This window comes from Neomonachus schauinslandi, chromosome 2 (genome assembly GCF_002201575.2).
Source record: "Neomonachus schauinslandi chromosome 2, ASM220157v2, whole genome shotgun sequence".
Taxonomy (NCBI): domain Eukaryota; kingdom Metazoa; phylum Chordata; class Mammalia; order Carnivora; family Phocidae; genus Neomonachus; species Neomonachus schauinslandi.
Window position 1 is genome coordinate 201,931,901 of NC_058404.1, and position 13,920 is coordinate 201,945,820.

General features: G+C 60.7%; 1 protein-coding gene across 3 annotated transcripts in view; it reads right to left on the reverse strand.

Moving 5' to 3' along the window:
* SH3BP2 (SH3 domain binding protein 2) overlaps window positions 1–13,920 on the reverse strand; it is a 33,379-nt gene that overhangs the window by 11,893 nt on the left and 7,566 nt on the right. Inside the window, exons 1-2 of one of the 3 annotated variants that reach the window (XM_021677642.1) lie at window positions 9,143–9,251; window positions 6,406–6,440 (exon numbers count right to left, since the gene is read on the reverse strand). In XM_021677642.1, the coding sequence (XP_021533317.1) occupies window positions 6,406–6,440; window positions 9,143–9,208 (101 nt within the window). In that variant the 5' untranslated portion in view covers window positions 9,209–9,251. Of the gene's footprint in view, window positions 1–3,823; window positions 3,907–6,405; window positions 6,441–9,142; window positions 9,252–13,920 lie in introns of those variants that run through there. The other 2 variants (XM_021677643.1, XM_021677645.1) reach the window with 2 other exon arrangements.

Consider the following 13,920-nt stretch of genomic DNA (forward strand, 5'->3'; position numbering starts at 1 on the left):
AAAAAAATGCTCACCAAAATACTAGCAAATTGATTTCAGCACCACGTAAAAAGGATTCTACACCATGCTAAGTGCAATATATCCCAAGAATATAAGGGTAACACTTAAAATTCAATGATTATACTACATCATATCAATAATAAAAAAAAAAAGGCAGAAACCACACAATTATCTCAAAAGACACAGAAAAAGCATTTGACAAAATCTGACAATCTTTCATGATAGGAACAGCACTCAACAAACTAGGAACAGGAGAAAACTTCCTCAACACGGTAAGCGGTGTTTATGAAAAACCCACAGCCAGCATCACCCTCGCTGGTAAAAGACGAAAAGCTCTCCCCTAAGAGCAGGGACAAGGGAAAGATATTTGCTCTTTCTGCTTCTCTTCAACCTGTACCAGACCTGCTAGTCAGTACAATTAGGCAAGAAGAAGAAATAAAAGGTATCCAGATTGGAAATGAAGAAGTAAAACTATTCACAACTGAGATGGTTACATATACAAAAAATACCAGGGAACCCACTTAAAAAGTGACTGGAATGAATAAACGAGCTAGCAGGATAAAAGATCAACAGACAAAAACCAGTCATACTTCTACATACTAGTAGTGAACAATCCAAAAATGAAATGAGAGTTAGCTCAAGTGTCCCCTCTTTCAGGTGGTCTTCCCTGACCTATAGGGGGTCCTATGTCCCTCCTCGGGGCTTACACAGCCTTCCCTCCATGTAACACTGACCACACTAGCTTGTCACTGTCCCCCATTCTCACCAGCTCAGGCCCAGCACCCAGGGAGCCCCAAAGGAGGCACAGAATGTTGACCCTAGTGGGTGGTAGGGACGCACTTGCCTGGAAGGCACAGAATGCCAAAATACAGCCCCCACCCTGGCATACTGCATCCTCGCCAATCTGTAAGGAGCCCTGGCGTGTGTGTTGGGGCAGGGGCAGCTGCTGTGAGGACGGATAGAACCCACCACTTCTCGCTCCGCACCTGGGGGAAACCGGAGGGGAGGAGTTAGGGCAATTTATAGCCCCCCTCTGGCTCAGCTCAGTGGCCAGGCCGGTGTAGGCCTGTGAGAGCCTCGCTCTTGCCTGACCACAGTCTCTCCGTGGGCAGGATGAGGGCTCTTAGGCGGCCAGCCTGACCTTGGGTGGGGAGGGTGGGTGGTGACGGAGTTAGGTTGTGCTCACCTTCACCTCCCCTAGGAATGTCCTCACTTCAGGGACAGATGCCAACATTCCTAGCTCCTCTCCAGAGGACAGACCATCTGAGGGGAAACCCATCCTGTTGCCCCCAAAGCCTCCCGCCCCACCCGGCTCTGCCCTGCACCAGTGGGTGAGCTGGGTTGGCACCTGACCAAGAGCTGAGTGCCAGGCCAGGCTGGAACAGAAAAGGGAAGGAAATGGTGGCTGAGGGTAGAGGTGATGACGGGCCATTGTGGCCGAGGTGACCACACAGCTTTTGGGGACTTTCAGTCCAGCTCAAAGACTCCAGCTTCACTGGGAAAATTGAGGAGAGTCCCTAAGAAACACCCACACTCCCGGCCAGCCTGGCCTCCATGGCCACCTCCCTCTACGCTCCTGGTATCGCCCAGCACCCTGATGGTAAAACTCCACTCACTCATCCCGTGGGCTCATCAGCAGGAAGCTTCAGTCCCTTCTTCTGCAGAGGCAGACACAGCAGTGGGGGCCCCTTCCTGTGCTGCTGGCGGGGGGGGTGCCTGCTGAGCCCCCCTGGCGGGAGCTGTCAGGAAGAGTGCTGGAGGCCTGGGTTCAAACCCCCCCAGGCTTGTCCTCCACTGAGCCTCTGCTTCCTCTCATTTCAGGTGGGCGCAGAGTCCCGTTTTCACAGTGCCCCAACACCACTCAGGGCATCTACCCCTCCAGAGGAGGGTCCCGAGGCCACCCAGGGAGCTGGCCGCAGGGGCAGCGCCAGCTTGCCGCGCTGGGAGCGGCTCTGTTCCCTGCAGCTCAGAGGAGCTGTCTGGGGCAGGGTTCCGAAGACACAAAGGTCGGCGTTCAGATGGCCGGCACGGTGGCAGCTGCGGGGCTCCATGAGCCCTTCCAGGAGGCGTGTGATCTTCGTGTGCACGACGTGCGCTAGGGAAGGCGGGCACCTCAGGCACGCTCTCTGGTCTCTGCTCCTGCGCTCGCCCCTGACCTTCTCTTAAAGTTGAGATTAGTCCAGGTGACCGGAGGCCTGAGATGCAGGGATGGGGGCAGAGCCGACGGGTGAACACCGCCCTGGCCCGCAGAGACAGGCCTCGTCGAGTTCCACGAAGCGCAGGCTCAGTGGGTCCCACCCGCCCGTGCGGCTGTGAGCCCCAGAGGTGTGTGGTCATCCCCTGCACCGGCCCGCGTGGGAGCCGAGGCTCCACACCCCCAGTCGGTGTCTCGGGCAGTGTGCTCAGACGGGCAGTGCGTGTGAACAGCATGGCTCTGTGCAGATTACAGTGTGCGCATCAGTGTGTGTGCACGCGCGTGCATGAGAGCCGAGCAGGGGCCCTGGAGGCCGAGCTCCCGTGGCTCTCCTCTTTCACACCTGCAGTCACAGCCCTGGCTGCGGTGAGGGAGCCGGCGCCTCACGTGACCACAGTCAGGGGTTCCTGTCAGTGGTGACCAGACCGGTCCCGGAACTGCAGGACCCAGTGGGGCCGGGGGTCCCTGAACGCACTCATTCACACGCACACCCACACGCAGACACACTCACATGCACACATACACACACGTACACACGCAGACACATGCATTCACTCACACACTCATTCTTAGACATACACTCATTCTCACTCTCAAGCACACTATATACTCATACACATATTTATGGACTCACACTGGTACATACTCATTCACTCCCTTGTAAGTAGATGCACACACACACCTCCAGAGGCTAACAAGACCCTCTGTGGGTGCCCCCAGACCCGGGGCTGGCAGCCCGAGCATAGGTCCGAATCATCATCACCACCCTCCAGCCCTGCATGGGCCCAGGGCCAAGTTGCACCTGCCAGCTCCTTAGGTCCCACAGGCCCGGTGCTCTACTCCCATTTTACAGCCCAGAACAGTGAGGCTGGGAGAAGGGCACTGGGCACTCACCACGGGCCAGGCTCTGTGCTTCTCAGGGATCACCCCATGTCATCACCCCAACACCCCCTGACGTGTGAGCCAGCAGCACTGCCACGCCACTGATGAAGACATCGAGGGTCTGAGAGGCTGAGAAGCTTGCCCAAAGTTACACAGCCAGGAAACAGGGGGGGGGGGGGGGGGGCGGGATGGGACGCCAGGGGCAGCCACTCCCCGGCCTGGCTCCCGGAAGGCACTAGGTGGCGGTGGGCATACACAGCCCATCTGTTCTCCACCTTTTCAGTCCCCCCTCCCCCCAGCTTCCTCTTCCCAGAATCTTTCTCCACAAGAGAATCAAAACCAAAATCTCCTACAGAGGCCGGAGGGAAGGGGCATGACCTGGGCTTCCGGAGGAGAGCCCCCCCCCCCCCCCGCCCCCCCACCCCCGCGCCAGACCCCCAAGCACGCTTCCCCCGGGCACACACACTCACTCAATGTGTGCGCACACAGGACCCAAACGGCAAGGCCACCCGGCAGCATATATGGTGGGAAGGCGCACCCCAACCCGGGCCCCCACCTCCCTGCCAGCTGCAGGCTGAGCAGCACATGATGGGGGGCAGTGCGGCCCCCACTGTGCCTCCCGGCTCTCGGGACTCTCCTCACAGCCTGTCAGCTCTGGAGTCCAGAGCTCAGCCTCCCCAGGCAATCCTGCAAACACGGGGCCAGCACCACCTCCCAAGCCCCGAGTCCCTGGGCAGCCCCACTGACCTGAAGGCAGTGACCCAGCACATGGCTCTGCTCCTGTCTGTGGACGGGCTAGGGGCAGGTGTCCTGAGGCCCTGGGAGGCCATGTGACTCAGGGGTCACAGGGCAGATCCACAGCCTCCCTCCCCCAGGCAGGGGAGGCCTGATGCCCCGGCATGTCTGAGCGCTGCTCAGGCCCACAACTCCCTCCTGCTGACAGCCGCCTGCTCCATCTGGGGCCTGGGGCCACCAGGGCTTCCTCCCCACCCGACACTTCCTGTTGCCAGTCCTTGGGCAGCCCCGGCTAGCCAGCACTTCCTGCCTTCTACCCTCCAATGTCCTGAGGCCCAGCTTGAGACCCAGGGCTGCACCCTTCGTCAGCGCCGTTAGGCCTGCGGAGTTTTAGCCGACCCCTCCTCCCAGCCCAAACTGTGGTCAGAGACCACAGCTCTCCAGGCCCCAAGGCAGGGCCAGCTTCGTCCCCTGGGAGGAAGCTCCCTGCTCGGATATCCCCCGCCACACATACTCCCATTGCCTCCTCGGCAGACTCAGCTTCTCTCCAGCAAACCACAGAAGCCCCTTCACAGCCCTGGGTGTCAGACTCTGTCTCCTTGGCCCCAGAGACCCCTTCCCCGACCAAGAAGCCGGTGCTTACACCCCATGCAGGGAGCTCACTACCTCCACCTCTCGGCCTTTTGACACCAACGCACCAAGGAACCAGGTTCCCGGCCTGGGCCTGGGCATATCCCTTGCCCTGCCAGGCACAGCCCGGGCGGCGCGTGTGAACAGCATGGCTGTTCTCCCACTCCCCTGCCAGGCACAGCCTCTGTGCAGGGCTGGGCTCACACACCTCTAGTAATCACCTCTCTGTTGGTGCTGCCAAAGCCAAGCCCTGCCCCAGGTCCCACTCGGGCCCCTCCCAGGCCTATGCTGCCCCACCAAGGTGGGCTTCCTCCCCTGTCCAGACCCACAGCCAAGAATTTGGGGAGCAGGGATGCAAGCCTGGGCTGTTTAGTGCTGAGCCTCCACACCCCCTGCCTCTCCTCTCCTGAGCTTGGGTCCCAGAGAGGACAGGAGGCCAAAGAAAGGAGCACTCTGGGATGACCCCCACAGCAGGTTTGTGGGTTAGAGAGGCCACAGACCACGGGGTCCCTGGGAGTTGCTAACTGTCTTGTCCAGCAAGTTTCCTGGGGCATGCCCCCAACAATCGACCACACTGGCACCTAGCCATCCCACATACTTGTCATTGGGGCACTGGAGGAGGGCAGCTCCCGGGCTGGGGGGGGCCTCCGTCTCCCACTTTGTCCACAGCCCCAGACCTCTGCCAAGGCCCTCATGCCACCTGGGGGCCTGTCTGGGGTCACAGACCTCCTGCTGTGTGTTGGAAGGTGGGGAGCTGAGGCTTTGTGTGTGAGCTCCCCCCAGGCTGGGCACGCCCCCCCCCCCACGGCCTCCCCGAGCCAGCCTCAGTGCCCCCTTGTGGCTGAGGGCAGACTGGGCTTTTGGCAGAGACCGGGCCACAGCAGTGGCTTAGAGGCGGGCTTCTTCCCCTGCTTCCCCTTTGCAGCCTGCCCAGGGTGGATAGAGGACCCCGGAGCAAGACACACTGGACACTCAGCCTACCTCCATCCTGTGCCAGCTGTGTGGCCCCAACCTACTTAGCCCCTCTGAGCCTCAGTTTCTTCATCTGTGCAATGGGTGCTGAGGGTTGAGATGAAGTAGCAGGTGAGGAGCCCCTGGGCCATGATCCAGCCGGGACAAGCCAGGGGGGCAGTTCTGGGCTGCGGTGGGGGCCTCGGCCTCAAAGGGCTCTGGGGTGGAGAGAACGTGGCAGGCCCAGCAAGCACTAGATCAGGGGAGGCCTCCAGAGGAGGGGGCCGGGTCTGACGGAGGAGGCGAAGTTTGCTGGGAGGGGCTGGAGTGAGGAAGTCGAAGACAGGACAGGGGCTCAGGGCAACATCCCAGGGTGGGCAGGAATCCAGGGGCAACAAGGTGGCTGAGGCCCAGGGAGGCTGGGGGCCAGGCGTGGGGGTGAGAGCCACAGGGACAAGAACCGGGAGCCTGCCAGCTCTCGCTGGGATGTACCGCCCCTCACTGGACAGAAGGAGGGATGGACGGGGAGGCCTGAGGTCAAGGCAGCAGCCGGGGTGTCCCCATGGGGGTCAGACCCACATTGGCCCCTTCTCCAGCCTTAGTTTCCCTATGGGAGGCTGAGGTCAGGAGTCCCAGGCTGCTCCATGACCTCTGCAGGCTCCCCTTCCCTGGGCCTCAGTTTCTCCATGTGCCCTCCTACCTCCTGAGGCAGCACTTAACCCTTGCAGCTAATCCACACTGCCATCCATATTCCTGAAAACAGAGCACCCTCCAATAACGGCAGCTCCATGACCTTTTACGGTGTGTAGAAACAGCCACGGAAATGATCCCACACCAGCATCCGAGCAGCAACACGCGTGAGGCTGGGGCAGGGCTGGGGTCCCCGCATCGGGCGGCTCTGGTCTTCTACCCCACCCTCCCCAAGTTGCAGGTCCTCCCCCCAACCTAAGGGCTGGCCCCTCAAAGTGCCAGGCATGGGGACCCCTCTGCCTCGCCAGTCGTAGGGCACTTACCACGGTGGGTGGGTCAGGCAGGGCCAAGGGTCAGCCTGAAAAAAAAAGAGAGAGGGAGAGCTTTCACTCCGGGTTCCCAGGGTCCTCAGTCTGCTCAGGAGCAAGCTCAATGCCCAGCACAATGCCACCTCCGTAGCTGGGCGCAGAGTCCGCCTCAGCTCTGTGTTCACAGCTGTGAAGCTGGTCTTAGCTTCACCCGCACTGCTCACAAGGACACTGCCATAGCACCAGCCAACGGAGCAAATCCGAGCTGGCCAGAGAATGGAGGTGTGAGGAATGGGACCACGTCCCTGGGAACTCCAGCCCCGGCTCTCCCGTGGGCACCCTGGGCTCCCGTGCCCAACCCGGTGCCTGCCTGCCTGTCTTCAACCTGCAGGGCAGCTCAGGCACTGAAGGTGCCAAGGAGGGCCTCCTGGGCTTGGAGTAGGCCCTGGGCCCAGGGAAGGGTGGCTGGTGCCCATATTGGGAAAAACCTCAAGTTCTCAAAATAAGATGCTTCATATCAGCCCCTCCTGCAGTGCCTGGGTCTGCCCAGAGCCAGCCCTAAGGCCCCCAGCCACAAACCCCCTCCTCTCTCTGGCCTCACTCTTCTCTCCATACCTGGGGCTGGAAGCTGCCTTCCAGAGCAAGGCAGCCAGGATGCTACTGGGCGGAGGGTGTGGGTGGTGTAGAGGGTAGAGCCCTGCCCGGGGTCACCCAGTGTCATGGGCTACATGGGGGTCCCCAAAGAGATACGTCTAAGTCTTAGCCCCGAGGAACTATGAATGTGACCTTATTTGGAAAAGGGACTTTTGCATATGTCGTTAAGGATCTCATCCTGGATTAGCCAGATGGGCCCTAAATCCAATGGCAAGTGTCCTTATAAGAAGAGCAGATAGAGAAGATCATATGAAGACAGGGGCGCAGACTGAGGTGAGGTGGACATAAACCACAGACGCCGTGGATTTCTGCAGCCACCAGAAGCTGGAAAAGGCAAGGAAGAAAGGGCCCTCCTCCAGAGCCTCGGGAGGGAGCGTGGTCCTGCTGACACCTGGATTTGGGACTTTCGGCCTCCAGGACTCTGAGAGTAAATGTCTGTCGTTTGAAGCCCCCAGGGTTGGGGACTTTATTAGGGCAGCCTTGGGAAATTATTACACATGGGGACCCCCCCGCCCCCGCAAAGTCCTTTCCCTGGACCAACTTCATTTGAAGTCCTGGGTGTGTCCTGCAGGGAGAGGCCGGTTCTGTGGACAGCACACACACCCCCACCGTGGGCATCCAGGGGAAGAAGCAAATCCAAGCTGGCCTCCTTGGCTGTGCCCAGCCTCCTGCAGGCCTGGCCCCCCACCCCCCACCCCTCCCAAGCACGGGACTGGATGCCACCTCCAGCTCACACCCACCAGACTTGCTGGGCCCACCTCCTGCCTCAGCCTCCTGCTCGAACCCCTGCCCAGCCCTTCGTTGGTACGTGTCCACCATGAAGCAGAGGTCAGGCCAGTTCTCTGGCCAAGTATATGGGGTCTGGCCCCTGCTTCCTGCCCTGGGCCTTTGGCCTTTCATGCCCCATTCCCAGTACATGCAATCTCTTCCACTTGCAAACTAAATCCTCTCCAACAAACGCTCCCTCATCCTTTGAAAACAGAAGCATCTAGAACCTCACACCCTTCTCTGAAATCTCCACGACGATGGCATAACTTTATGCACTCACAGCGATATCCCCAGCACTCTGCATCGGCCCGGGTCCCACCGAATCCCCAGAGCAGGTTGGTGCCTGGCCCATGGCGGGGCCCAACAAACGGATGGATGGACTGACGGGTTCAGAGTCATGTCTACACACAGGGCCATCCCCCTGACATGGTCTAACTAGCACATGCCTAGACCGTCCCTCAGAGCCAGCGTGAAGAACCGTGACTTAGAGCCAATCTGACCCTCGACGAGAGCTGATGTCCTGGGTGGCTGCAGCCAAGGCCCGTCCACGCCCAGGACCTCTCCTCGGGGAGATGAGCGGCCGGCCGGCAAGGAGCTGGTATTCAAGACTGCTACTTGCAAAACACAGAACAAGTCAACGCATCGGGGCCTGCCAGTGTCCCTAGAAAGACAGCGGTGTGCTGGGGTCTAGAAGGCCCCCAGGGGTTTCTCAGGGCTACCCAGAGTAGAGGCAGGAAGCAGCCCAGCCCCTGGTGTCCAAGGGCAAAGGAAATTAAGAGAAGGGCAGAAAGAGGCCCCCAGGCCCGGCTGCCCACATGGGGCCTGGGCTTCTGGGCCAAGCTGGGGAGGGGGGTGGGGTTTCTACTCTGGGACACTTGGCCCCCAAGCCGTGTCCCCACAGAAGACTCACAAAGCCCACACACCCGGAGGCTTCCTCTCCCAGGCCAGGTGTCTGCCTCCAGCCCACATTCCCAGGCTGAGCAGCCTGCAGGGTAGGCGGTGCTGAGGGGCAGGCCGGGTCTGGGGGAAGCGCCAACCGGCATTGCCTCTGGCCGGAGCCACGCTCCAGCCTCAAACCACGAGCCAGCAGAGGCGGTTCAGGATTCACACTTCAGTTCATCACAACACAGACAAGTTTGCACTCAAAAAATTCTCCAGAGCGCTGATGTGTGGACCCGGGCCCCCCTCCCCCGAGTTCCTGGCCTGCCGCCCGTGGAGGCCACCCGCCCCTCCCGCCAGCCTTGGCCCAGGGCGGCTACCCCCAAGACAGGCCCTCGGTCCTGCCCGCCCCAGGGGCCCCCCAGGAGAAGGCTGAACAGCGGAGACTTACATGTGTCCTTGGGGACTCTGAGCAGTGGGGCTGACGGCTGTGGTGTGCGGTTGTCCTGGGGACCATCGGGCACGGCTGGTGGGCAGGGACACTGCAGGGGCACCTGGCCACTGGCGTTCTGCTACTCTGTGCATGGTCATGCTGGAAAGGGGAGCGTTCTCTCCAACCGTCCTGCTCAGAGCTGGGCAACACCTTCCCACCCCACTGCGCTGGGTCTGGACCCTTGAGCTCTCCAGTCTCCTCACCCACCACCCGCCCCATTCCCAGCCACACTCCAGAGTGCTGGGAATGCCACCGAGGGTGCCTCTCAGCACACACGGGCCTGCGGCTACGCCAGCACGCCCGCCCAGCCCGCAGGGGACCCTGCCCTGGCCTTCATCTTCCCACCGGAGCACTTGAGCGTGTCCCTCACCAGCAGTTCGCAAGGACAGCCACTGCCTGTGTCGGTCTCCTGCACAGTGCCCAGCACCAAGCAGGCGCCGGGGCCTCCGCGCAGGAACCGCGGCATCCCCAGCCCGATCCGCTGGATGGCCCCAGTCTCCACGGCATCCAGTTCCGGAGGCTCAGTCGCTGAATTAAACCATTCATCGTGTCCGAGTACCCCGACTTCTCCATCCCTGGGGGCCTCTGGCTACATGACAGATGGCCAGTACGGGGGCTTTGGCGCCCACCAAGCAGGGCCTGGACCCCTCCCCACGGGACCTCTTCCAGCCTGTGTGACCATCCCTGACGAGGCAGATGGGAGGCCAGACGTGCGCCCTCACACCCCAAGAACCTGCTGGGCCACACCCGGGGCAGATAAGGCTGCCCAACACTGCTGCTGCCTTTCCAGGGGTCAGGGGAATGTGGCTGGCCAGGAGATCTGCTGAGCACCTTTGTCAGGAGACCCGGAAACAGAGAGACCATCTCCTCTGAGGTCAGGGACAAGCTGAGCTCTGACCAGACGAGGAACCAACAAGGAGTGCAAGACTTCCCCAAATCTAGCCTGCTCCACCTGTGGCCTTCCCGGGCCATGGTGCCCGCTGCTCAGGTCATGCCACGCTCACTGCCTCAGCACTCACTGAGCACCCACCCTGCGGGGCAGCAGAAGGCTCCAGAAGATGGTTCTGGTGCTGGGTGCTAGGCCAGCCTCCCTGGCCACACAGGGCCTGGTCCCACCCCCAAAAGAGGGCCTGGTTCCTGCCACCAGCCCCAGGCCAGCCTCCTTAGGAACAGAGCCTCCTGGGGATGCCTCTCCCACACGCACATCCCATGGGGACAGACGCCCCACTTGCTGAGGCCAAGGCAGGGGGGTCATGAGGCTAGGATGCTTTCCTTCCTGTAGTCCCCTCTTGTTACAGAAGGCCAAGCCAATGGGCCAGGCCAGGGGCGTGGAATGTCCACCCAGCACCAGGGTGTCAGGTCCACAGCCCACTCGGTCCCCAGCCACTCAAGGGTAAACACTCCCCTGCTCTCCCCAGTGAGGAAGTGGAGGCTAAGCCGGCTTCAGCATGGCCACCCAGCCGGCATTGCCCATGGGACCCACCCACCCAGCCTGGCATTTCCTGCCCAGGCTAGCTCCACGGGGTCATAGGAGGAAGAGAAGCGGCCCCGAGCCTCTCTCAGGAAGGACCGTGGTTCCCACCTGGGCAAAAAACGCACCAGCCCAGAGGGCAACTGGAAGAGAGGTGGGGGCTCTGGGCGGCATCGGGCCTCTGGGCAGAAGGCTGCAGGACCCAGGGTGGGGCAGACCATGCAGGGTGCAGGTGCGCACCAGCCTGTCCTTGTGGGCTCCGAGTTTGCTTGCTTTAAACTCACATCCAAGGCCCAGGGGGAGCCCAGTCAGGAGACATTCGGCCACAAGCTCCCACCCTAAGCCCTGCTCATCGCTGCCAGTTCCCGCAGCGGGAGGGTGTCTGGAGCTTACCCCGGGACGAGGTCTGGCAAGAAGCAGAGCCCGAGGCCTCAGAGTCTCCATGGGGAACGTGGGCTGTCCCAAGAGCTGGTGGGCTCAGCAGTGCAAGCAGGGCTGAGGCCAGGCGCTCTGTGCTAGGGCTGTGTGGACAGACAGGTCCACACTCCAGCAGAGGTTCAGACGAAGGCAGTTAGGTATTCCGGGAATACTATCTCTGTCAGAAAGGGGGGGGCCACGGCCAAACTCCACTGGATAGCTAAGAAAACTGAGAGCAGGAAGGGCCAGAGGATCACCGTTGTCCACCACTGGGCTGTGCTGGGCAGGAGTCATGGGGGCCCAGTCTCTCCTGCACACAGCATTACCCCAACCCTCAAGTTCTCCTGGTATTGGGGCAGAGGGAGGCAGTCAGGGCACCACCTGCTGGCAAACACCGCACACTTCACCCCAGGGTCCAAGCTGGCCTCACCCTCCATCTGGGGCTCCCACTCTGCGGGGGAGGCAGCCACTTCTGACTCACATTCTTGTGACAACCATTCCACCCAGGCATGGTGACACATCAACCAGCGTCCCGGGAGCAATCTTCCACATGAAGGAGTCAAGCAAGGAAATCACATGGAGGGCGTCGTGGATAGAAAGCAACTTGTGCAGGGCGCCTGGGTGGCTCAGTCGGTTGGGCGGCTGCCTTCGGCTCGGGTCGTGATCCTGGAGTCCCGGGATCGAGTCCTGCATCGGGCTCCCTGCTCGGCGGGGAGTCTGCTTCTCCCTCTGGCCCTCCCCCCTCTCATGTGCTCTCTCTCTCATTCTCTCAAATGAATAAATAAAATCTTAAAAAAAAAAAAAAAGTCTTGGGGCGCCTGGGTGGCTCAGTCGGTTGGGCGACAGCCTTCGGCTCGGGTCGTGATCCTGGAGTCCCGGGATCGAGTCCCGCATCGGGCTCCCTGCTCGGCGGGGAGTCTGCTTCTCCCTCTGACCCTCCCCCCTCTCATGCTCTCTCTCTCTCATTCTCTCTCTCTCAAATAAATAAATAAAATCTTTAAAAAAAAAAAAAAAGAAAGCAACTTGTGCAAAGGGCCTGGGGTTGGGGTAGGAGGAGGCATGCACCTTCAGACAAGAGGAACAAAAGCAGGCTCATTCCAGAACTGCTTGTCAGGGCCACCTGCCCAGCTGAGTGTGGATGAGGTCTCAGACGTGCCCCTGGGGAGAGCTCCCACGCCAGGGTCCCATTCGGGCTAGGCTCCAGTCCCAGCTTCACTTATTTGCACTGGGACATGGTACAAGTCACTTCACACCTTAAGCCTCACTTCCTCGTTCCCCAAATGGGTCGTCGCTAATGGCACCCTGAGGACCAAAGAAGCCGGCTCACAGGAACTCTAACACAGGTACTTGGCCCAGTGCTGGGTCTCAGGACCTCTGATCGTAGAGGGCCCCCCTCAGCCCAGATCTCAGGATCAGGGCAAGGTGACAAGGGAACACAGTGGGGATACCGAGGCCATGAAGCTTATGCTAGGGTGGGATGGGGGTAGAGGAGGTGGCCAGAGAGATCCAGCCCCTCTACATCTCGCAGGAGCCAGAGGTCAGCCATGATGGGCACACCATATGGACACCTTCACCAGCCCTCCACACCGGCAGCCACTTGCCAAGGCATCTCGGGCTAGGCCACCAGGGACACAGCTGGGACCCCTACAGCGGTCAGCAGCCATCGGTCCCACTAGCCATCACCTCAGTATCTTCCCTGCCACACAGGAAACCATGGCACTCCTCGGCGCTTCACCCTTCAGCAGGTCAGGGTTCCTGGATCAGGGCAAAGGACACCAGGGCCTGGGGGGCAGGAGGTGCAGCCCCCAGTCTGGATCCTCTAGCCGGAGTCTGACCATGGCAGGTCCCTGGAGCCCTCCCTCCCCAGGAGCCCCAGTTCACCATCTGTCCAATGGGGGTCTGGCCTCCCGCTCCCCCTGCCCCAGGCCAGAGCCCAGCACCGGGGGTCCACACACAAGTCCCTTCCCTCCCCCTGCTCATTTCAGCCTTTTAGAGGGAGGTCTTTCTTCTGTTTAATCCACTTGCTGTTACCCTTTTATCACTAACTGCTAAAGTTTTTAAGCTGTTTTCAAACCTTTTTTGTTTTTGACACTATTGATTAGTTTCGACTCTGAGTTTTTTATCTTACTGCATTGTCTTTCGGTTTTGGTCACATTTTACTCAGTAAATTGTACGTTGGCCTTGGGGGGTATCACAGATGGGCCGGGTCTCGCCTTCTCACTGGCTACCTCCTGGGGTCACCCACAGGCCGGGAGAGGGGGGGCACCGTGGTGACAGCCCAGCCCCCCTGCCCGGGCTGCAGTGGTCAAAGCCGAGGGGGGTTCCCCCCCCGCCCCCCGCAGCCACTCCCAGGCCTGGGCCTCTGGACAGAGAAAGCGAGGCAGGGACAGGCCCAGAAGGGAGGGAGCTGGAGAGAGGACACAGGAAGAGGCAAGACAGAGGGGCAAAAGAGGGAAGGAGGATCAGGCCAGCCCCTGGTAGAGGAACTGAGAGCAGCGGGTTCCTCCACTGCCTTGGGAACCCTGGGCCTGGGGGCTGGACAAGATGACTCACAGCTGCTGGCTCCTGTCCGCGCCCCTCAGTGCAGGCCCACGGGGGACCAGACTGTTCCCAGGCGCCCTTACACTGCCCCATTGTTCAGGGGCCCAGGGAGGAAAAGGTCTGGCGGGGGGCCCAGGTTGGCAGGGAAAGGGGCCCAGTCCCCTGCCTCCCCCGCCCCTCCCAATGCAATCTAGGTCCTCCGTCAGGGTGGTCTCCATCCAGCCATGCTGCTGTCCTCCGCACTGTCCCCTTTCCAAGGCCAGCGGTCCCATGAGATCCTGCACTCAGGCCCACCCTCCCGTTCCCC